This window comes from Bufo bufo, chromosome 3, assembly GCF_905171765.1.
Source record: "Bufo bufo chromosome 3, aBufBuf1.1, whole genome shotgun sequence".
Taxonomy (NCBI): Eukaryota; Metazoa; Chordata; class Amphibia; order Anura; family Bufonidae; genus Bufo; species Bufo bufo.
In genome coordinates this window covers 301,355,121-301,377,464 of record NC_053391.1, presented here as the reverse complement: position 1 = coordinate 301,377,464, position 22,344 = coordinate 301,355,121, and the positions used below count along the sequence as shown (strand labels likewise).

General features: G+C 45.6%; 1 protein-coding gene across 1 annotated transcript in view; it reads right to left on the bottom strand.

Annotated features, from left to right (window-relative positions):
* Nucleotides 1-22,344, bottom strand: part of SRSF1 (serine and arginine rich splicing factor 1) — a 117,466-nt gene that overhangs the window by 17,133 nt on the left and 77,989 nt on the right. Inside the window, exons 2-3 of the mRNA XM_040422227.1 lie at nt 2,094-2,304; nt 650-891 (exon numbers count right to left, since the gene is read on the bottom strand). Of these exons, the coding sequence (XP_040278161.1) occupies nt 650-891; nt 2,094-2,304 (453 nt within the window). The remainder of the gene's footprint in view (nt 1-649; nt 892-2,093; nt 2,305-22,344) is intronic.

Genomic DNA, 22,344 nt, shown 5'->3' with positions numbered 1-22,344 from the left:
CAAAACACTTATGAAACAAGGGGGCATTAGTGCCAGCGATGTGCGGGCCGCAAAATGTGGAACGCACATTACAGTTGTCCGCGTTTTGCGGATCCGCAAAACAAGTTACGGACATGTGACTGGGGCCTCCGTCAGATGGTCTAATTGTATTGAAATATATTACATTACATGGTTGAAGCTTAATTTTATTTGGGGGTTGTAACTTGGCTAGGATCACATGCTCCAGGAAGCACCTTCAGTAAAAGTTGACCAACGCTGGCTCGGTGGGCAGATATTAATACCCATCCACGGAGAAATAGTTTTTCCACATCAAAATTCTGCAACAGATATTGTGAAGGATCTTCTGGGTAGAAAAATACAGTGTGAACATACACTGAACTTAAAATATTTTTAAAGGGGGTTATCCAAGAGTTAGACCTCCCAGAGTGGCCCATGGTAGAGATCATACTTACTGGATCCCCTCTACTGGGTTATGTGTAATACTCCTGGGCCAGCTATTCCCTTTCTGATAGGGACCTTAGATTGTGAGCTCCACTAGGGACAGCCTGATGCTAATGTCTGTAAAGCGCCGTGGAATATGGTAGCCCTATATAAGTGTGTAAAAAAACTCTTGGATAACCCCTATAACTAAAATGTATCACAAACATACCTGATACTACTACTCTGTACTCTGAGCGTCTGGATGGAGGCCCATATCTTCCACGTGGTGCTCCACCACCTCCACCACCTCCTCCTCCTCCGCCGCCTCCTCCACCACCACCACCACCACCTCCTCCTCTTCCTCCACCTCCTCCTCCTCCTGCCCCTCGACCACTTCGTGGAAATTCAACGCGTAGACGGTACCCATCGTAATCATACCCATCACGTCCGTAAACAGCATCTTCTGCATCCCTATATATAATAAAAGTTATGTCTTAAACATAGAAATAGCCATCCCCTCCCCCACGCCCCATTACCAGACACATAGCAAGTCCAATATCAACAAAAATTGTGATCACTGGCGCTATTGCGCAATGTGGACTAAGTGCTGCAAGAAACTGTCGGTAGCGCAACAGACTAAAGATAATTGCATAAAGTATTGTTTCTGCACAAACTACCGGAGCATGAGCATCATATAGGAGGCGTGCTACCGGCCGGGGCATGCTTCCATTAGAAAGAAATAACTAAGGCTACTTTCGCACTAGCGGCACGGACCTCCGGCAGGCTGTTCCGTCGGGTGAACATCCTGCCGCTAGTGATCGTATGCCCCCGGACTGCCACTTCATCCCCATTGACTACAATGGGGACGGAGGCAGAGTTACGGCAGAGGCGTGGGAGAGGCTGTCGGAATAAAACTACATGTCCGACATTTATTCCGACAGCCTCTCGCCGCCGTGCCTTCGCATCGCCCCCCCCCATTATAGTCAATGGGGACAAAGCGGAAGTCCGGGGTGCATGGTCATTAGCGGCAGGACTGATCCGGCAGGCTGTTCACCCGATGGAACAGCCTGCCCGAGGTCCGTGCCGCTAGTGTGAATATAGCCTAAACTGCTTCTAAAGCACTCCGGGATTGAGCCAAACCATTGGAGATTTTACCACAGCTGGACCAACGAAGGAATAGTATAAGGGAATATTGGATGTGGTGGAATCTCAACAGGAGTCAATTAAGAGACCATCTAATATTTGATAGTTTGTGCAGAAGCAATGCTATGTGAAAAACAGTAAGTCCAATGCATATAAGTGAAAAACCATGAATTCATGATATCCCTCTAAAGTGTGATAGAAAGAAGCAGCACCTGGTGTATTATCATCAGCAGCGTTACCGCACAGCATCATGGTGAAACAAAGGGCTGCACTACTGACACAAAGCAGGCACGACGTGAACAATGGCGCCTCAGGTGGTGGAAAGCCAACGGAACCACGTGCTAATGGCTGCACCCCCAGCCACCGTACACCACAGCACGCGGGACCGCAATTACAGTCACCCCTCTCGTAAAAAAAGATTTAACTCATTTCGTACGGTAGGCCTCACTACCGTGCTGCAGCCTCGGTATTTTCTACAGGGTACAACCAAGCGCAGGAGGGTGCATGCCACCTCCTTCACAAATACTTACCTCGGATCTTCAAATTCTACAAAAGCGAACGGAGGACCTCCTCGCCTATTTTTCAGATCGATGTCCCGGATGGCGCCGTACTTGTAGAACACGTCCTCGATGTCCTTGGTGCGGATATCAGGGGGCAAGTTCCCCACGTAAATGCGGCAATCATTATTGCCCGCCGGCCCCCTAATCACGCCGCCTCCTGACACCTCCAGCTTGAGGGTTTAAATGGGAATGATCTAAGAGAAAACTGGAAGGTAGCAGAAGCGAAGGCTTCTCCCCGATGGTCGGCTAGTGAATTAGCTGCACAAAATGGCGTCTTCTGTCTTTTCGGTTATGCTTGTGAACACCGCCTCGCGGAGTGATACCAATAGCGGGATACACAGCCCTTGCTGTAACCTTCCGCCAGGCGAGGAAACGCAATGTGTATGAAGCGGGGAGGAGACAAGACATTGCCCGCGAAAATAAGAAAGAACTCGGCGTAAAAAGACTATATATAAAAGAAACCTGAGACCGCCTTTTTTTTTTTTTTTATTATATATTTTTAAATTCACCCCCGGAGGGCGGTGCGAGTAATAATTTGTGTGTGACGTAGAAATATCAGATAGCAAACCTGGTTTTTCTTTGGCGGGAAAGCTTTTTGTTTCAGTTTTAAAGGAGGTAACAGATCCCAAGTGCTTTCTGTCTATAGAAGCCGTCATGCGTTTTATTACCTCACGTCTGCAGCCAAAGGGTGTGGTACTTCTTATAGATATTGCAGGAAGCATTTTGGTTATGGGATTTTCTTAAATATATATATATATATATACAAAAAAATGTAGTGGCAGCACCGTCAATAGTATAAAAAACGGGTGCAACTGGCCCAATATGGATACAAGCCAATCCAAAAAGATAAAAATTGCAAAAAAGGGCAGCACTCCAGAGAGTAAAAATGAAGAAAATCTCTTTATTCACCCATATGGGACATGCGACGTTTCGGCTCTATGCAGGAGCCTTTCTCAAGCTTGAGAAAGGCTCCTGCATAGAGCCGAAACGTCGCATGTCCCATATGGGTGAATAAAGAGATTTTCTTCATTTTTACTCTCTGGAGTGCTGCCCTTTTTTGCAATTTTTTAATATATATATATATATATTTGAAGAAAAATCCAACGGGAGCACCATCCAGAGAGCAGGTGCAATGTCCAACAATGGGTTTCAGCAATACCCAATATTATAAAAAAAGAAAAAAAGTTGGACTGCACTCCTGAATTGTAGTGAAAACAATAAAACTTTATTCACCCATATTGTGGCAAACTTGCGACGTTTCGGCTCACATGAGCCTTCCTCAAGCATTGAAACAGTGAAACAGAAAGTATATAAAGGCATGTCATAAGTGACCAACCAATCACAGTGTGATTCCAATCATTGTTTGATTAAATGCATCTGATACATATGCAAAAGAATAAACAAAGTGACATGTGCAATAAGATCAAGATACATAAACGGCATCCTTGTGTATAAATCAAATAAGCGTATAGTATAAAACAGTGGTCCCCAACCTTTTTTGCACCAAGGACCGGTTTCATGCAAGACAATTTTCCCAGGGACCGGTTCGGGGGGGGGGTGGAGGGGGCAGAGTTCTGGGGCGGGGCTTAGGGGGTGGGCGGGACCGACTAATTCACGCGCATAACAAAACACAAAGGTGCATATTAACCACTTACCGTCACACTAACGCCGAAAGGCGTCATTTCTGCGGCGCTCCCAGGTCACACTAACGCCAATTGGCGTCATCTCGCGTGAGCCGAGATTTCCTGTGAACGCGCGCACACAGGCGCGCGCGCTCACAGGAACGGAAGGTAAGAGAGTTGATCTCCAGCCTGCCAGCGGTGATCGTTCGCTGGCAGGCTGGAGATGTGATTTTTTTAACCCCTAACAGGTATATTAGACGCTGTTATGATAACAGCGTCTAATATACCTGCTACCTGGTCCTCTGGTGGTCCCCTTTGTTTGGATCGACCACCAGAGGACACAGGTAGCTCAGTAAAGTAGCACCAAGCACCACTACACTACACTACACCCCCCCCCCCGTCACCTATTAACCCCTTATTAGCCCCTGATCACCCCATATAGACTCCCTGATCACCCCCCTGTCATTGATTACCCCCCTGTCATTGATCACACCCCTGTAAAGCTCCATTCAGACGTCCGCATGATTTTTACGGATCCACTGATAGATGGATCGGATCCGCAAAACGCACACGGACGTCTGAATGGAGCCTTACAGGGGCGTGATCAATGACTGTGTTGATCACCCCATATAGACTCCCTCATCACCCCCCTGTCATTGATCACACCCCTGTAAAGCTCCATTCAGACGTCTGCATGATTTTTACGGATCCACTGATAGATGGATCGGATCCGCAAAACGCACACGGACGTCTGAATGGAGCCTTACAGGGGCGTGATCAATGACTGTGGTGATCACCCCATATAGACTCCCTGATCACCCCCCTGTCATTGATTACCCCCCTGTCATTGATCACCCCCCTGTAAAGCTCCATTAAGACGTCCGCATGATTTTTACGGATCCACTGATAGATGGATCGGATCCGCAAAACGCATACGGACGTCTGAATGGAGCCTTACAGGGGCGTGATCAATGACTGTGGTGATCACCCCATATAGACTCCCTCATCACCCCCCTGTCATTGATCACACCCCTGTAAAGCTCCATTCAGACGTCCGCGTGATTTTTACGGATCCACTGATAGATGGATCGGATCCGCAAAACACATACAGGCGTCTCCCTGGAGCCTTCCAGGGGGGGTGATCACCCCATATAGACTCCCTAATCACCCCCCTGTCATTGATCACCGCCCCTGTCATTGATCACCCCCCCCTGTCAGGCTGCATTCAGATGTCCGTATGATTTTTACGGATCCACGGATACATGGATCGGATCCGCAAAACACATACAGACATCTGAATGGAGCCTTATAGGGGGGTGATCAATGACAGGGGGGTGATCACCCCATATAGACTCCCTGATCACCCCCCTGTCATTGATCACCCCCCTGTCATTGATCACCCCTCTGTAAGGCTCCATTCAGACATTTTTTTGGCCCAAGTTAGCGGAAATTATTATTTTTTTCTTACAAAGTCTCATATTCCACTAACTTGTGTCAAAAAATTAAATCTCACATGAACTCACCATACCCCTCACGGAATCCAAATGCGTAAAATTTTTTAGACATTTATATTCCAGACTTCTTCTCACGCTTTAGGGCCCCTAGAATGCCAGGGCAGTATAAACACCCCACATGTGACCCCATTTCGGAAAGAAGACACCCCCAGGTATTCCGTGAGGGGCATATTGAGTCCATGAAAGATTGAAATTTTTGTCCCAAGTTAGCGGAAAGGGAGACTTTGTGAGAAAAAAATAAAAAATATAAATTTCCGCTAACTTGTGCCAAAAAAAAAAATTCTATGAACTCGCCATGCCCCTCATTGAATTCCTTGGGGTGTCTTCTTTCCAAAATGGGGTCACATGTGGGGTATTTATACTGCCCTGGCATTCTAGGGGCCCCAAAGCCTGAGAAGAAGTCTGGTATCCAAATGTCTAAAAATGCCCTCCTAAAAGGAATTTGGGCACCTTTGCGCATCTAGGCTGCAAAAAAGTGTCACACATCTGGTATCGCCGTACTCAGGAGAAGTTGGGGAATGTGTTTTGGGGTGTCATTTTACATATACCCATGCTGGGTGAGAGAAATATCTTGGTCAAATGCCAACTTTGTATAAAAAAATGGGAAAAGTTGTCTTTTGCCAAGATATTTCTCTCACCCAGCATGGGTATATGTAAAATGACACCCCAAAACACATTCCCCAACTTCTCCTGAATACGGCGATACCACATGTGTGACACTTTTTTGCAGCCTAGGTGGGCAAAGGGGCCCACATTCCAAAGAGCACCTTTAGGATTTCACAGGTCATTTACCTACTTACCACACATTAGGGCCCCTGGAAAATGCCAGGGCAGTATAACTACCCCACAAGTGACCCCATTTTGGAAAGGAAACACCCCAAGGTATTCCATGAGGGGCATGGCGAGTTCCTAGAATTTTATATTTTTTGTCACAAGTTAGTGGAAAATGATGATTTTTTTTTTTTTTTTTTCTTACAAAGTCTTATATTCCACTAACTTGTGACAAAAAATAAAAACTTCCATGAACTCACTATGCCCATCAGCGAATACCTTGGGGTGTCTTCTTTCCAAAATGGGGTCACTTGTGGGGTAGTTATACTGCCCTGGCATTCTAGGGGCCCAAATGTGTGGTAAGGAGTTTGAAATCAAATTCTGTAAAAAATGACCAGTGAAATCCGAAAGGTGCTCTTTGGAATATGGGCCCCTTTGCCCACCTAGGCTGCAAAAAAGTGTCACACATGTGGTATCTCCGTATTCAGGAGAAGTTGGGGAATGTGTTTTGGGGTGTCATTTTACATATACCCATGCTGGGTGAGAGAAATATCTTGGCAAAAGACAACTTTTCCCATTTTTTTATACAAAGTTGGCATTTGACCAAGATATTTCTCTCACCCAGCATGGGTATATGTAAAATGACACCCCAAAACACATTCCCCAACTTCTCCTGAGTACGGCGATACCAGATGTGTGACACTTTTTTGCAGCCTAGGTGGGCAAAGGGGCCCATATTCCAAAGAGCACCTTTCGGATTTCACTGGTCATTTTTTTACAGAATTTGATTTCAAACTCCTTACCACACATTTGGGCCCCTAGAATGCCAGGGCAGTATAACTACCCCACAAGTGACCCCATTTTGGAAAGAAGACATCCCAAGGTATTCGCTGATGGGCATAGTGAGTTCATGGAAGTTTTTATTTTTTTGTCACAAGTTAGTGGAATATGAGACTTTGTAAGAAAAAAAAATAAAAAAATCATAATTTTCCGCTAACTTGTGACAAAAAATAAAAAGTTCTATGAACTCACTATGCCCATCAGCGAATACCTTAGGGTGTCTACTTTCCGAAATGGGGTCATTTGTGGGGTGTTTGTACTGTCTGGGCATTGTAGAACCTCAGGAAACATGACAGGTGCTCAGAAAGTCAGAGCTGCTTCAAAAAGCGGAAATTCACATTTTTGTACCATAGTTTGTAAACGCTATAACTTTTACCCAAACCATTTTTTTTTTACCCAAACATTTTTTTTTTATCAAAGACAAGTAGAACAATAAATTCAGAGCAAAATTTATATATGGATGTCGTTTTTTTTGCAAAATTTTACAACTGAAAGTGAAAAATGTCATTTTTTTGCAAAAAAATCATTAAATTTCGATTAATAACAAAAAAAGTAAAAATGTCAGCAGCAATGAAATACCACCAAATGAAAGCTCTATTAGTGAGAAGAAAAGGAGGTCAAATTCATTTGGGTGGTAAGTTGCATGACCGAGCAATAAACCGCTAAAGTTGTGGAGTGCCGATTTGTAAAAAAGGGCCTGGTCTTTAGGGGGGTATAAACCTGTGGTCCTTAAGTGGTTAAAATATATAACACTATATAATGACTATATAAACTGACTATGGTCTCTGCTGCACTGGTCTCTGCTGCACTGGTCTCTGCTGCACTGGTCTCTGCTGCACTGTACCGTATTTTTCGCCCTATAAGATGCACCTAGGTTTTAAAGGAGAACAATAAGAAAAAAATATTTTTCATTACACCTCAGGTCAGACCAGCAATCAGACCCCCAATGTTAATCAGACCTCAGATTAGACCCCCAATGGCTCAGATCAACCACCAAACCTTTAGCCATCTATCAGCCCCCAATGTCAGCCATAACCCCCCCCCCAATGTCAGCCATAAGCCCCCCATTAGCCCCTCATGTCAGCCATAAGCACCCCATTAGCCCTTCATGTCAGCTATAAGCCCCCCATTAGCCCCTCATGTCAGCCATAAGCCCCCCATTAGCCCCTCATGTCAGCCATAAGCCCCCATTAGCCCTTCATGTCAGCCATAAGCCCCCCATTAGCCCTTCATGTCAGCCATAAGCCACCCATTAGCCCTTCATGTCAGCCATAAGCCACCCATTAGCCCTTCATGTCAGCCATAAGCCCCCCATTAGTCCTGCATGTCAGCCATTAGCCCCTCATGTCAGCCATAAGCCCCCATTAGCTCCTCATGTCAGCCATAAGCCCCCATTAGCTCCTCATGTCAGCCATAAGCCCCCATTAGCCCTTCATGTCAGCCATAAGCCCCCCATTAGCCCTTCATGTCAGCCATAAGCCCCCCATTAGCCCTTCATGTCAGCCATAAGCCCCCCATTAGCCCCTCATGTCAGCCATAAGCCCCCATTAGCCCTTTGATGTCAGCCATAAGCCCCCCATTAGCCCCACATGTCAGCCAGCCCATAAGCCCCCCATTAGCCCCCCATGTCAGCCAGCCCATAAGCCCCCATGTCAGCCAGCCCATAAGCCCCCCATGTCAGCCAGCCCATAAGCCCCCCATGTCAGCCAGCCCATAAGCCCCCCATGTCAGCCAGCCATAAGCCCCCCATGTCAGCCAGCTCATAAGCCCCCCATATCAGCCAGCCCATAAGCCCCCCATGTCAGCAAGCCCATAAGCCCCCCATGTCAGCCAGCCCATAAGCCCCCCATGTCAGCCAGACCATAAGCCCCCCATGTCAGCCAGCCCATAAGCCCCCCATGTCAGCCAGCCCATAAGCCCCCCAAGTCAGCCCCATGTCCCCCAGGTCAGCCATCAGTGCAAATCAAATAAAATAAAAAAACACTTACCTCTCCTGGTCACCATCGCGATCCTCTTCATTCTGCTGTCGGCTCTGGCTGTGTATAGCGGCGCACAGCGTGACGTCACAGAGCGACCTCACGCTGTGCACAGCCCTGCACAGCCGATAGCCGAGCCGAGGACCAGGAAGCAGTGAGTACAGATCCTTCACCGCTCCCTGGTCCTTCTGTACTAATGAAGCGCTTCCATAATGGAAGCGCTTCATTAGTACAGAGTTAAAGACTGCCCTGATCGCCGCGGCCCGGCTAACAATCTTCCACGGCCCGGTCCTGGGCCGCGGCCCGGCGGTTGGGGACCGCTGGTATAAAATACATCAGGTATATATAAAAAACATCTTTTATAAGACTGTAATAAACAACGTGACTTAATGAACCGGATGAAGATCATAAAGATCCTACCTCAATAAGTCATGGCGCCCGCAGAGACCATCGCGCTCCATTGAGCGTCTCAGATAACTCATTGCGCATGTCCAGACTAACATCGTCATGTATGGCGTAGCACATCGACAGAGTGCATGCGCTCTTCGCAATTATGCTAAACCACCATGTTGTTTGAAGGCAAACTGCCCCATTGTTCTATAAATATTTGTTATAGGGATATTTCAAGTGCAAAGTGCATCCTCGACAGTTAGCAGGCCGCCATAGGTGAATCCTACATTATCCAGCATATAGGGAGAGTTCCAAATCAGCCGAGATGGAACCCAACCCAGTAGGTCGCCCGTGTCAGAAGGGGACACATCAATGTACCCCGCTGGCACAGACAGCCACAATGTCGGTGATTGCACAGCCCTAGGGAGGATTCTCCCTTAGATTTTAAGGAAAGCACTTCACATAAATTAAGTATCTGGAATTGCGCAACAGTTAAAAGAGCGGGTACTATTGCTGGGCGTCATCACATTCAAAGAGGTTTGGTCCAGGGATCTTCATCCGGTCGTGTGAATATTAAAATTTCTAAAAGGACAAGAGAGACATTACAAATTAGTTTCAAGTAGGATAATATGTTCGATGTAAGTTACAAATTATACTTTCACCATTCCTTGGCACTATTATACATAATTGGAGCAGGAAGACCACCAACACAAGGAAAATCAGGATCAACCCCAAATCTAGGGTCCTTCACCTAAATTCCACATTAAGACCTCTAGGGTATAGACTATCCAGAGTATATATCCATTGTAATTCTCTTTTTTTTTTTTAAATGCTTTACGGTCACCGCCTCTTCTGGGTAACGCAATGTGATCTATGATCCAGCATCTTAGATCCCGTTCTGTATGATGAAGGGATCCAAAATGTCTGGAAACAGGTAGATCAATGCGGTTTTTCCTTATGGAGTTTCTGTGATTGTTTAACCTTAATTTCAATTCAGTTGATGTTTCACCAACATATAATAGGTTACATGGACATGATAACACATAGATCACATATGATGAGGAACATGTGAGATGAAATCTGATAGGATACTCTTTCCCTGTATATGGATGTACAAAGGATTTGGATTTACAAATGTGGCGACAATTGACGCAGTTAAAGGGCTTCTGTCACCCCACTAAAGTCTTTTTTTTTTTTGGGCTAGTTAAATTACTTATACTGCGATATATGAAAATATAATGGTCTTACTTACTTTGATTCAGCAGTTTCTTCTAAAAATGAACTTTTATAATATGTAAATTAGGTCTCTACCAGCAAGTAGGGCGGCTACTTGCTGGTAGCCGCCGCAAAAAACCGCCCCCTCGTCGTGTTGATTGACAGGGCCAGCCGGGATCTCCTCCTCCGGCCAGCCCTGTCGGCATTTTAAAAATCGCGCGCCTGTGTTCATTCTGCGCAGGCGCTCTGAGATGAGGAGGCTCGCCTCCTCAGAACTCCCTCAGTGCGCCTGCGCCGATGACATCACCGAAATAGAAGACGTCATCGGCGCAGGCGCACTGAGGGAGTTCTGAGGAGGCGAGCCTCCTCATCTCAGAGCGCCTGCGCAGAATGAACACAGGCGCGCGATTTTTAAAATGCCGACAGGGCTGGCCGGAGGAGGAGATCCCGGCTGGCCCTGTCAATCAACACGACGAGGGGGCGGTTTTCTGCAGCTGCTACCAGCAAGTAGCCGCCCTACTTGCTGGTAGAGACCTAATTTACATATTATAAAAGTTCGTTTTTAGAAGAAACTGCTGAATCAAAGTAAGTAACACCATTATATTTTCATATATCGCAGGATAAGTAATTTAACTAGCCCAAAAAAAAAAAAAAGACTTTAGTGGGGTGACAGAAGCCCTTTAAGGCACGAGAAACATCCCAAACCCGGCTGCGTCAATGTTCGCTGTACCATACTTTATTTAGGACCTATGTCTGCTCTAACCAATTGGTCTCTAATATTCCTGTTCTTACGGTATGACAAAAGAGGAGGAATTTTAAACTCAGGGACATCTTTGATACATTCTCAATAGATGTATCAAAGATGTCCCTGAGTTTAAAATTCCTCCTCTTTTGTCATACCGTAAGAACAGGAATATTAGAGACCAATTGGTTAGAGCAGACATAGGTCCTAAATAAAGTATGGTACAGCGAACATTGATGCAGCCGGGTTTGGGATGTTTCCCGTGCCTTAACTGCGTCAATTGTCGCCACATTTGTAAATCCAAATCCTTTGTACATCCATATACAGGGAAAGAGTATCCTATCAGATTTCATCTCACATGTTCCTCATCATATGTGATCTATGTGTTATCATGTCCATGTAACCTATTATATGTTGGTGAAACATCAACTGAATTGAAATTAAGGTTAAACAATTACAGAAACTCAATAAGGAAAAACCGCATTGATCTACCTGTTTCCAGACATTTTGGATCCCTTCATCATACAGAACGGGATCTAAGATGCTGGATCATAGATCACATTGCGTTACCCAGAAGAGGCGCTGACCGTAAAGCATTTAAAAAAAAAGAGAATTACAATGGATATATACTCTGGATAGTCTATACCCTAGAGGTCTTAATGTGGAATTTAGGTGAAGGACCCTAGATTTGGGGTTGATCCTGATTTTCCTTGTGTTGGTGGTCTTCCTGCTCCAATTATGTATAATAGTGCCAAGGAATGGTGAAAGTATAATTTGTAACTTACATCGAACATATTATCCTACTTGAAACTAATTTGTAATTTCTCTCTTGTCTTTTAGAAATTTTAATATTCACACGACCGGATGAAGATCCCTGGACCAAACCTCTTTGAATGTGATGACGCCCAGCAATAGTACCCGCTCTTTTAACTGTTGCGCAATTCCAGATACTTAATTTATGTGCAGTGCTTTCCTTAAAATCTAAGGGAGAATCCTCCCAAAGGGCTGTGCAATCACCGACATTGTGGCTGTCTGTGCCAGCGGGGTACATTGATGTGTCCCCTTCTGACACGGGCGACCTACTGGGTTGGGTTCCATCTCGGCTGATTTGGAACTCTCCCTATATGCTGGATAATGTAGGATTCACCTATGGCGGCCTGCTAACTGTCGAGGATGCACTTTGCACTTGAAATATCCCTATAACAAATATTTATAGAACAATGGGGCAGTTTGCCTTCAAACAACATGGTGGTTTTAGCATAATTGCGAAGAGCGCATGCACTCTGTCGATGTGCTACGCCATACATGACGATGTTAGTCTGGACATGCGCAATGAGTTATCTGAGACGCTCAATGGAGCGCGATGGTCTCTGCGGGCGCCATGACTTATTGAGGTAGGATCTTTATGATCTTCATCCGGTTCATTAAGTCACGTTGTTTATTACAGTCTTATAAAAGATGTTTTTTATATATACCTGATGTATTTTATACCAGCGGTCCCCAACCGCCGGGCCGCGGCCCAGGACCGGGGCGTGGAAGATTGTTAGCCGGGCCGCGGCGATCAGGGCAGTCTTTAACTCTGTACTAATGAAGCGCTTCCATTATGGAAGCGCTTCATTAGTACAGAAGGACCAGGGAGCGGTGAAGGATCTGTACTCACTGCTTCCTGGTCCTCGGCTCGGCTATCGGCTGTGCAGGGCTGTGCACAGCGTGAGGTCGCTCATGGTGGTTTTAGCAAAATTGCGAAGAGCGCATGCGCTCTGTCGATGTGCTACGCCATACATGACGATGTTAGTCTGGACATGCGCAATGAGTTATCTGAGACGCTCAATGGAGCGCGATGGTCTCTGCGGGCGCCATGACTTATTGAGGTAGGATCTTTATGATCTTCATCCGGTTCATTAAGTCACGTTGTTTATTACAGTCTTATAAAATATGTTTTTTATATATACCTGATGTACACTGCTCAAAAAAATAAAGGGAACACTTAAACAACACAATGTAACTCCAAGTCAATCACACTTCTGTAAAATCAAACTGTCCACTTAGGAAGCAACACTGAGTGACAATCAATTTCACATGCTGTTGTGCAAATGGCATAGACAACAGGTGGAAATTATAGGCAATTAGCAAGACACCCCCAATAAAGGAGTGGTTCTGCAGGTGGTGACCACAGTCCACTTCTCAGTTCCTATGCTTCCTGGCTGATGTTTTGGTCACTTTTGAATGCTGGCGGTGCTTTCACTCTAGTGGTAGCATGAGATGGAGTCTACAACCCACACAAGTGGCTAAGGTAGTGCAGCTTATCCAGGATGGCACATCAATGCGAGTTGTGGCAAGAAGGTTTGCTGTGTCTGTCAGCGTAGTGTCCAGAGCATGGAGGCGCTACCAGGAGACAGGCCAGTACATCAGGAGACGTGGAGGAGGCCGTAGGAGGGCAACAAGCCAGCAGCAGGACCGCTACCTCCGCCTTTGTGCAAGGAGGAACAGGAGGAGCACTGCCAGAGGACTGCAAAATGACCTCCAGCAGGCCACAAATGTGCATGTGTCTGCTCAAACGGTCAGAAACAGACTCCATGAGGGTGATATGAGGGCCCGACGTCCACAGGTGGGGGTTGTGCTTACAGCCCAACACCGTGCAGGACGTTTGGCATTTGCAGAGAACACCAAGATTGGCAAATTCGCCACTGGCGCCCTGTGCTCTTCACAGATGAAAGCAGGTTCACACTGAGCACATGTGACAGAGTCTTGAGACGCCGTGGAGAACGTTCTGCTGCCTGCAACATCCTCCACTATGACCGGTTTGGCATTGGGTCAGTAATGGTGTGGGGTGGCATTTCTTTGGAGGGCCGCACAGCCCTCCATGTGCTCGCCAGAGGTAGCCTGACTGCCATTAGGTACCGAGATGAGATCCTCAGACCCCTTGTGAGACCATATGCTGGTGCGGTTGGCCCTGGGTTCCTCATAATGCAAGACAATGCTAGACCTCATGTGGCTGGAGTGTGTCAGCAGTTCCTGCAAGACGAAGGCATTGATGTTATGGACTGGCCTGCCCGTTCCCCAGACCTGAATCCAATTGAGCACATCTGGGACATCATGTCTCGCTCTATCCACCAACGTCACGTTACACCACAGACTGTCCAGGAGTTGGCAGATGCTTTAGTCCAGGTCTGGGAGGAGATCCCTCAGGAGACCGTCCGCCACCTCATCAGGAGCATGCACAGGCGTTGTAGGGAGGTCATACAGGCACGTGGAGGCCACACACACTACTGAGCCTCATTTTGACTTGTTTTAAGGACATTACATCAAAGTTGGATCAGCCTGTAGTGTGTTTTTCCACTTTAATTTTGAGTGTGACTCCAAAATCCAGACCTCCATGGGTTGAAAAATTTGATTTCCATTTTTTTATTTTGTGTGTCAGCACATTCAACTATGTAAAGAACAAAGTATTTCAGAAGAATATTTAATTAATTCAGATCTAGGATATGTTATTTTTGTGTTCCCTTTATTTTTTTGAGCAGTGTATTTTATACCATACGCTTATTTGATTTATACACAAAGATACCGTTTATGTATCTTGATCTTATTGCACATGTCACTTTGTTTATTCTTTTGCATATGTATCAGATGCATTTAATCAATCAATGATTGGAATCACACTGTGATTGGTTGGTCACTTATGACATGCCTTTACAGGGAGTGCAGAATTATTAGGCAAGTTGTATTTTTGAGGATTAATTTTATTATTGAACAACAACCATGTTCTCAATGAACCCAAAAAACTCATTAATATCAAAGCTGAATATTTTTGGAAGTAGTTTTTAGTTTGTTTTTAGTTTTAGCTATTTTAGGGGGATATCTGTGTGTGCAGGTGACTATTACTGTGCATAATTATTAGGCAACTTAACAAAAAACAAATATATACCCATTTCAATTATTTATTTTTACCAGTGAAACCAATATAACATCTCAACATTCACAAATATACATTTCTGACATTCAAAAACAAAACAAAAACAAATCAGTGACCAATATAGCCACCTTTCTTTGCAAGGACACTCAAAAGCCTGCCATCCATGGATTCTGTCAGTGTTTTGATCTGTTCACCATCAACATTGCGTGCAGCAGCAACCACAGCCTCCCAGACACTGTTCAGAGAGGTGTACTGTTTTCCCTCCTTGTAAATCTCACATTTGATGATGGACCACAGGTTCTCAATGGGGTTCAGATCAGGTGAACAAGGAGGCCATGTCATTAGATTTTCTTCTTTTATACCCTTTCTTGCCAGCCACGCTGTGGAGTACTTGGACGCGTGTGATGGAGCATTGTCCTGCATGAAAATCATGTTTTTCTTGAAGGATGCAGACTTCTTCCTGTACCACTGCTTGAAGAAGGTGTCTTCCAGAAACTGGCAGTAGGACTGGGAGTTGAGCTTGACTCCATCCTCAACCCGAAAAGGCCCCACAAGCTCATCTTTGATGATACCAGCCCAAACCAGTACTCCACCTCCACCTTGCTGGCGTCTGAGTCGGACTGGAGCTCTCTGCCCTTTACCAATCCAGCCACGGGCCCATCCATCTGGCCCATCAAGACTCACTCTCATTTCATCAGTCCATAAAACCTTCGAAAAATCAGTCTTGAGATATTTCTTGGCCCAGTCTTGACGTTTCAGCTTGTGTGTCTTGTTCAGTGGTGGTCGTCTTTCAGCCTTTCTTACCTTGGCCATGTCTCTGAGTATTGCACACCTTGTGCTTTTGGGCACTCCAGTGATGTTGCAGCTCTGAAATATGGCCAAACTGGTGGCAAGTGGCATCTTGGCAGCTGCACGCTTGACTTTTCTCAGTTCATGGGCAGTTATTTTGCGCCTTTGTTTTTCCACACGCTTCTTGCGACCCTGTTGACTATTTTGAATGAAACGCTTGATTGTTCGATGATCACGCTTCAGAAGCTTTGCAATTTTAAGAGTGCTGCATCCCTCTGCAAGATATCTCACTATTTTTGACTTTTCTGAGCCTGTCAAGTCCTTCTTTTGACCCATTTTGCCAAAGGAAAGGAAGTTGCCTAATAATTATGCACACCTAATATAGGGTGTTGATGTCATTAGACCACACCCCTTCTCATTACAGAGATGCACATCACCTAATATGCTTAATTGGTAGTAGGCTTTCGAGCCTATACAGCTTGGAGTAAGACAACATGCATAAAGAGGATGATGTGGTCAAAATACTCATTTGCCTAATAATTCTGCACGCAGTGCATATACTTTCTGTTTCATTGTTTCGATGCTTGAGGAAGGCTCATGTGAGCCGAAACGTCGCAAGTTTGCCACAATATGGGTGAATAAAGTTTTATTGTTTTCACTACAATTCAGGAGTGCAGTCCAACTTTTTTCTTTTTATATATATATATATATATATATATATATATATATATATATATATACACATACACACACACTCTTTAAGCCTAGTGCAAATAGTGCATATTTGGTCAATTTTTGCATGTCCTTAGGGAGGCTAATCCCCACGGCCTGCTATTGGCTGTGAGACCGGGGAGATGCAGCAGTGGCCTTGCAGAGATCTGGATAAATTAAGGACCCATACAAATTACAATATTGTTGGCTACACCTGCAGTTTTTAGCAGGAACTGCCAGCAGTCCAAGGGCTCATGCACACAAATGTGTGCCTGTATTGCCACCTGCAGACAGCTGAATGGGTCCACAATCTAGAAGATATGGAGAGGAAGGCCACCAAATCACTACAGAGTGTTTCTGTGGCATTTCGGTCCGTACCTTCACTCCGCCAAAAAATAGAACATGCTCTATTTTTTCTGTGGTGCAGACGGATCGCAGCACATCAGTCAGCACCAGCCACACAGACCGTGCATGTGCATTTGGTTCCCAATGCATGGCACCTTCAATACCATGCAGCCATTAACAATGAAGATTGGCTATACAGTGTGGTCTTTATTAGTTATATAAAGGGCAGCTGCTACCTAATTGGCCATGAGTTTCTCGACTGCAGCCAGCCGCAACCTGAGTGGATCATGTCCGCTCCATGTGGTCGTTGAAGAGAAATGTGACTCCATCTTGTCTTCTCTAAATATGTAAAGAATTGTTATAACATCTCACCCACGGACTGTTTCACGTCCCCCCGCTGTGACTTAGGTTCACTTATCTGTCTCAGGACAGATTCTGGGAATATCCTAGAACTAGAACAAACGTTCTTGTCTTATCCAGGGTCATTCAGCACAACTGCGTACATTCTTATAGTGAGTGATTAAAACCTATTATTTCTGCTTACTGCACGTATACATACCATATAAGGATGTTCGGTAATATGTGTATGAGCACCAATGTGTAGCTTTATGATTGGTTTAACGCTGTTGTTATGCAAACTTTTCTACTGCCTATATAAGGCCAAGCGATAGCATAATAAAGTTAGAGTGTTTCTCAGTAATACTTGTGTGTGTCTGTTATTAGCAACTGAGAAACATCTCTCCTGACGTCAGTGTCTCAAACCAAGGTTGTCGTAGAGGTCCAGAAAGGTCCAAATCCTTTCAGTTTGGGGGCTCTGTCCGGGATAGAGAAGGCCATCCTCGTGTCAGGTAAGAGAGACATGCCTTTTGTCCACTGCCCGGTCCGAGGGCAGTGGCCACATCTCTACCCGTGAGTTTTTATTATGTATCCGGGATACATTGTTAAGCCTTAAAAATAGACTCCGGGAGTTTATAATAAGTACTTAGAGTACTTTCATGACTAAGGCCGGCACTTGGAGTGCCATGCACGGCATAGAGTCTCAGGGAGATCTATCCATAAGTTGGTTTGTGTCAGGGACACACCATAGGATCTGAGGGAGATCTATTTACTTTATCTAACTGTCGACAGAGATTTTTTAGTACCAGGGGTACATGTACGAGAACAGTCCCAGGGAGACTGACCTACCTCGGTTTGACGCTTACCTATATTTAGAGTATAAGATACATAGAGTGTTAAGATTCATCTGTTTGTGTGAGAGCTATTGTTCTGGTGGTAAGTGTAAGAACATATCTTACTGTAATATCACTCTGTCATTTGGTGAATTTTCTTACTGTGGGTGGAGGAAAATCTAAGTGTGAGTTTCCCCCTCCCAACCAGGGACTGCAGGCTGCAAATAGTGACAGCCTAGTTCTCCTTCCCAATCTCATGCTGACTGTAAAGCAAAATGTTTTCTCATGGACCTCAGACAAAATACAAGACTTTGAGAAACATTTATATGAGAAGGAGGCAGCGGGATGCTTTGAGATCAGGAAGATACAGACCCCCACACATAGTTACAAAAGTTCAGGAGCCAACATGTGAGTAAACAGAGATAGCCGAGACATTTCTCAGTTGCTCTCAATCATCCCTGCAGATGCTGTCTGTTTCAGCGTGATAGACTTGAAAAATGCTTTCTTCTCTATCCCGGTTGACAAGTAGACCAGACTCTTTTTGCTTTTTCCTTTGAGTGTTGTCAACTCACCTGGTGCAGGATGCCCCAGGGATATGCTGATTCACCTGTAGTGTACAGCATTGTCCTCCAAGCCCGTTTAAAACCATGGCACCCTACCCCCCCAGGGTTCTGTACTCTTGCAATACGTGGATGAGTTGTTATTGTGAAGTGTGTCAGAGGAGGCCAATGTAACAGATGGTTTATCTTTGTTGAAATAGTTGTCTAAATGTGGACACAAGGTGTCACGCAAGAAAATGCAATGGTGTAAAAAGCAAGTTGAATACTTGGGCTTTGTTCTCACAAAGGGAGAAAGGAGAATCAGCAAAGAAAGAATCCAGTCTGTTGCGGGCCTGGTCACCCCGCACACCAAGAAAGAAATGTTATCTTTCCTTGGTGTAACGGAACGCCTAGCACCCCGATCGGGTACCTCCGTTGATAGTTGCTCCTAGTGCTTTCCGAGGACTCCAAGCACTCTACTTGACACCGTACGCACTGCAGACCCCACGAACCGCCGAAGCTTGGTTGAGGTCTCACCATCTCCTACCCACCCTGGACCTACGACAAGGCTCCAGGCTCCAGTGGGTGAACCTCTCCTAAAACCAGAGAGCAGGAACAGCTCTTAAAAGAGCTAGTAGTTATAGCCAGGGGAGTATAGCAAATCTCCCAGCGTATAGCAATCCCCAGCGTCGATCAGTTACCCAAACATCAGCCTCACATGATAAAGGGTAAAACAGGAACACTTTATTGAGGGCTACCCGCTCGTATTTATGCAGGTCCCCATCTGGTGTACACGCCCCTAGGGGACCAGAAGGAAGACTGTGACACAGGACAGATACGTAGCACTCAGGATACACCGACACAACACATCCCCACAATGCATCATGGTTTCCTCCTCTCTGCCCTGGAGACACCCGAGGAGTAATTCAATTATCTCTCAGGACAAAGGGAAATAGCCAATACACATGTGGATACAACAGGACAGGAATCACCACCCAAACACACAATGTCACACCCCCACAGCAAACAGACATTTAACATATTCCCAGATAGCTCAAGTCTGAGTGCATATCATTAGGTGAATGGCACTCAGAATACACAAATACAATAAAATTAGCTATCTGGGTACCCTCACATAACAAAATACAATTGCAAAGACAGATTTAAGCTGTGCGGCCGGTCTGTCTGCTCCTTTAAAGTTAGTATGGGCCATAATCCTGAAGCAAGAGGCTGGTAGCCAGGCCCCTCCAAAACCCAGTGGCGAGGTTGGTTTCGCCACACTTGGTATGATAAACTACTGCAGACAATGGATTCCTGATTGCTCCTACTATGACAATGTAATGAGACAAGCCACTTTGGCAGACATGCCAGATCTCATCAGGTGGTCTGAGGAAATGTTTAATTGCATTTGATTATTTGAAATGTTCTTAATGACAAGTCCGGGTTTGGGCCTCCCTGACTACAAACTCACATTCCACGTATATGCTCGACAAAATTGTAAAACCATGGCGGGTGTGCTGACACAATATCACAGAGGCAAGTTACGTTCTTGTGCCTTTTTCTCAAAGGTGGTTCCGGCATCCGTCCAAGGAATGCCGGCCTGTCTGAGATCTCTTGCAGCCTGTGCTATGATGGTTGAGCTTGCAACGCCACTCACAATGGGACATGAGACTATCCTGTACACCACACATGATGTAGTAGGCCTTCTCAAAGGCATACACACACAGCACATGTCTGCACAAAGACTATCTGGATATGAGATTCTACTCCTCAGCAATCCCTACCTCCAAATCAAATATGCAACACACACCTCAGGTCCAGCACCTATCTTGAATGCCCTATTACGACTTAAAGGACCTGAGGATCACTTGACAGAGGCACATGATTGTATACACGCCATACAACATGACACACATGTTGTCCTGGAAGCCAGACCCATCACATACCAATCTGCACAAGCAGCAGAATTAATTGCACTCACGAGAGCATGCATACTACATGAAGGCAAGCTAGTCACCATTTACATTTACAGCAGGTACGCACATGAAGTGGTCTGGGACCACGGGGTCATTTGGCAAAGGAGAGGATTCATTGCAGCTGATGGTAAGCACATCTCACATTCACAACTTGTCATACAACTTTTAGAAGCCATAAGATTTTCCTCACAGATTGCAATTGTCCACTGCAGGGCGCATACTGGTGGTAAAGATCATGTGTCCCAAGGCAATGCCCTGGCAGACGCGGAGGCCAAGAAGGCTGCACTGATGGCCCCAGCCACATTGCAAATGGTGAAATTAGTACCTCCTTCACTTGAGTTAACTCAGATGCTTGTGGATCTCCAGTCCTCAGCTACTGGCGATGAAATGGCTTATTGGTGTTATCCAATCTTGCAGAAGAATCCTAGGACAGGATTAATCTGCAAAGAGGGGAAGCCATGCATACCACAGCACAGCTCCCCTCTGTTCATTGCACATTTTCATGGAGTAGGACACAACAGCATTCAAACAACACACATGCTGCTAGCACAGAATTTCTATATTACAGGCATTAAACAGTTAGTGTCAGATTATGTGGGAAGGTGTATAACATGTTTGAGGAACAACCCAAACACCAATGTAACCAGATTGATTAAAGCCCTAAGTGAAATTGAGGAAAAAGTTGCTTGTAAGTCTCCTTGTCTTCCACAGGAACCAACTCACCCATTCCAAGTGGGAGATATCGTGCTGATAAAGAAATTAAAGAAAGGAAAATTTGCAGGAGACTTCACCTACTGACCACCGACTACAGTGGTAGCCGCGACCCGCACAGCAGTACTCACGGAAGAAGCACCTACTTGGATCCACGCCACCAGAGTGAAACTGGTAAAGGAGGCACCCCAAAAGGAGGTAATAACGGGGACAGACAGTCCTGACCTCGAAAAAGGACAAAGTGAGGTACTAACGGGAGCAGACAGCTCTGACCTCCATCAGGATGCACTCCCTCAATTCTGGAAGATGGCACAGACGGTCCACTTGGACTGTGGGATTACTGACGATCCTAATGACTCTGCCGGAGGATAACAAAGCTGAAGTTGCTGTAACTCAGAAAGGTGGTGTAACGGTCACGTCCACACACACACAGGGAGAAGGATAGTGACCACTGCGCTCCACCCTCACCCCTGGCCCTGCCTACTTGCCTCACGAGTCCTGATGACAGGGGACAACTGGACGACAGTCCCTAACTTAGGATATGTGCAGGGAAGACAGACAAGACAAAATACGGAACATGAACGGACCGGGTCAGAACCAAGAGAGCTACGCAGTACAAAGGGTTAAAGGGAACCTGTCACCAGGAATTTGTGTATAGAGCTGAGGACATGGGTTGCTAGATGGCCGCTAGCACATCCACAATACCCAGTCCCCATAGCTCTGTGTGCTTTTATTGTGTCAAAAAACCGATTTGATACATATGCAAATTAACCTGAGATGAGTCCTGTACGTGAGATGAGTCAGGGACAGGACTCATCTCAGGATAATTTGCATATGTATCAAATCGGTTTTTTGACACAATAAAAGCACACAGAGCTATGGGGACTGGGTATTGGGGATGTGCTAGCGGCCATCTAGCAACCCATGTCCTCAGCTCTATACCCATAATCCCAGTGACAGGTTCCCTTTAAGCAAAGAATGGTCAGGAGAAGCCGGGG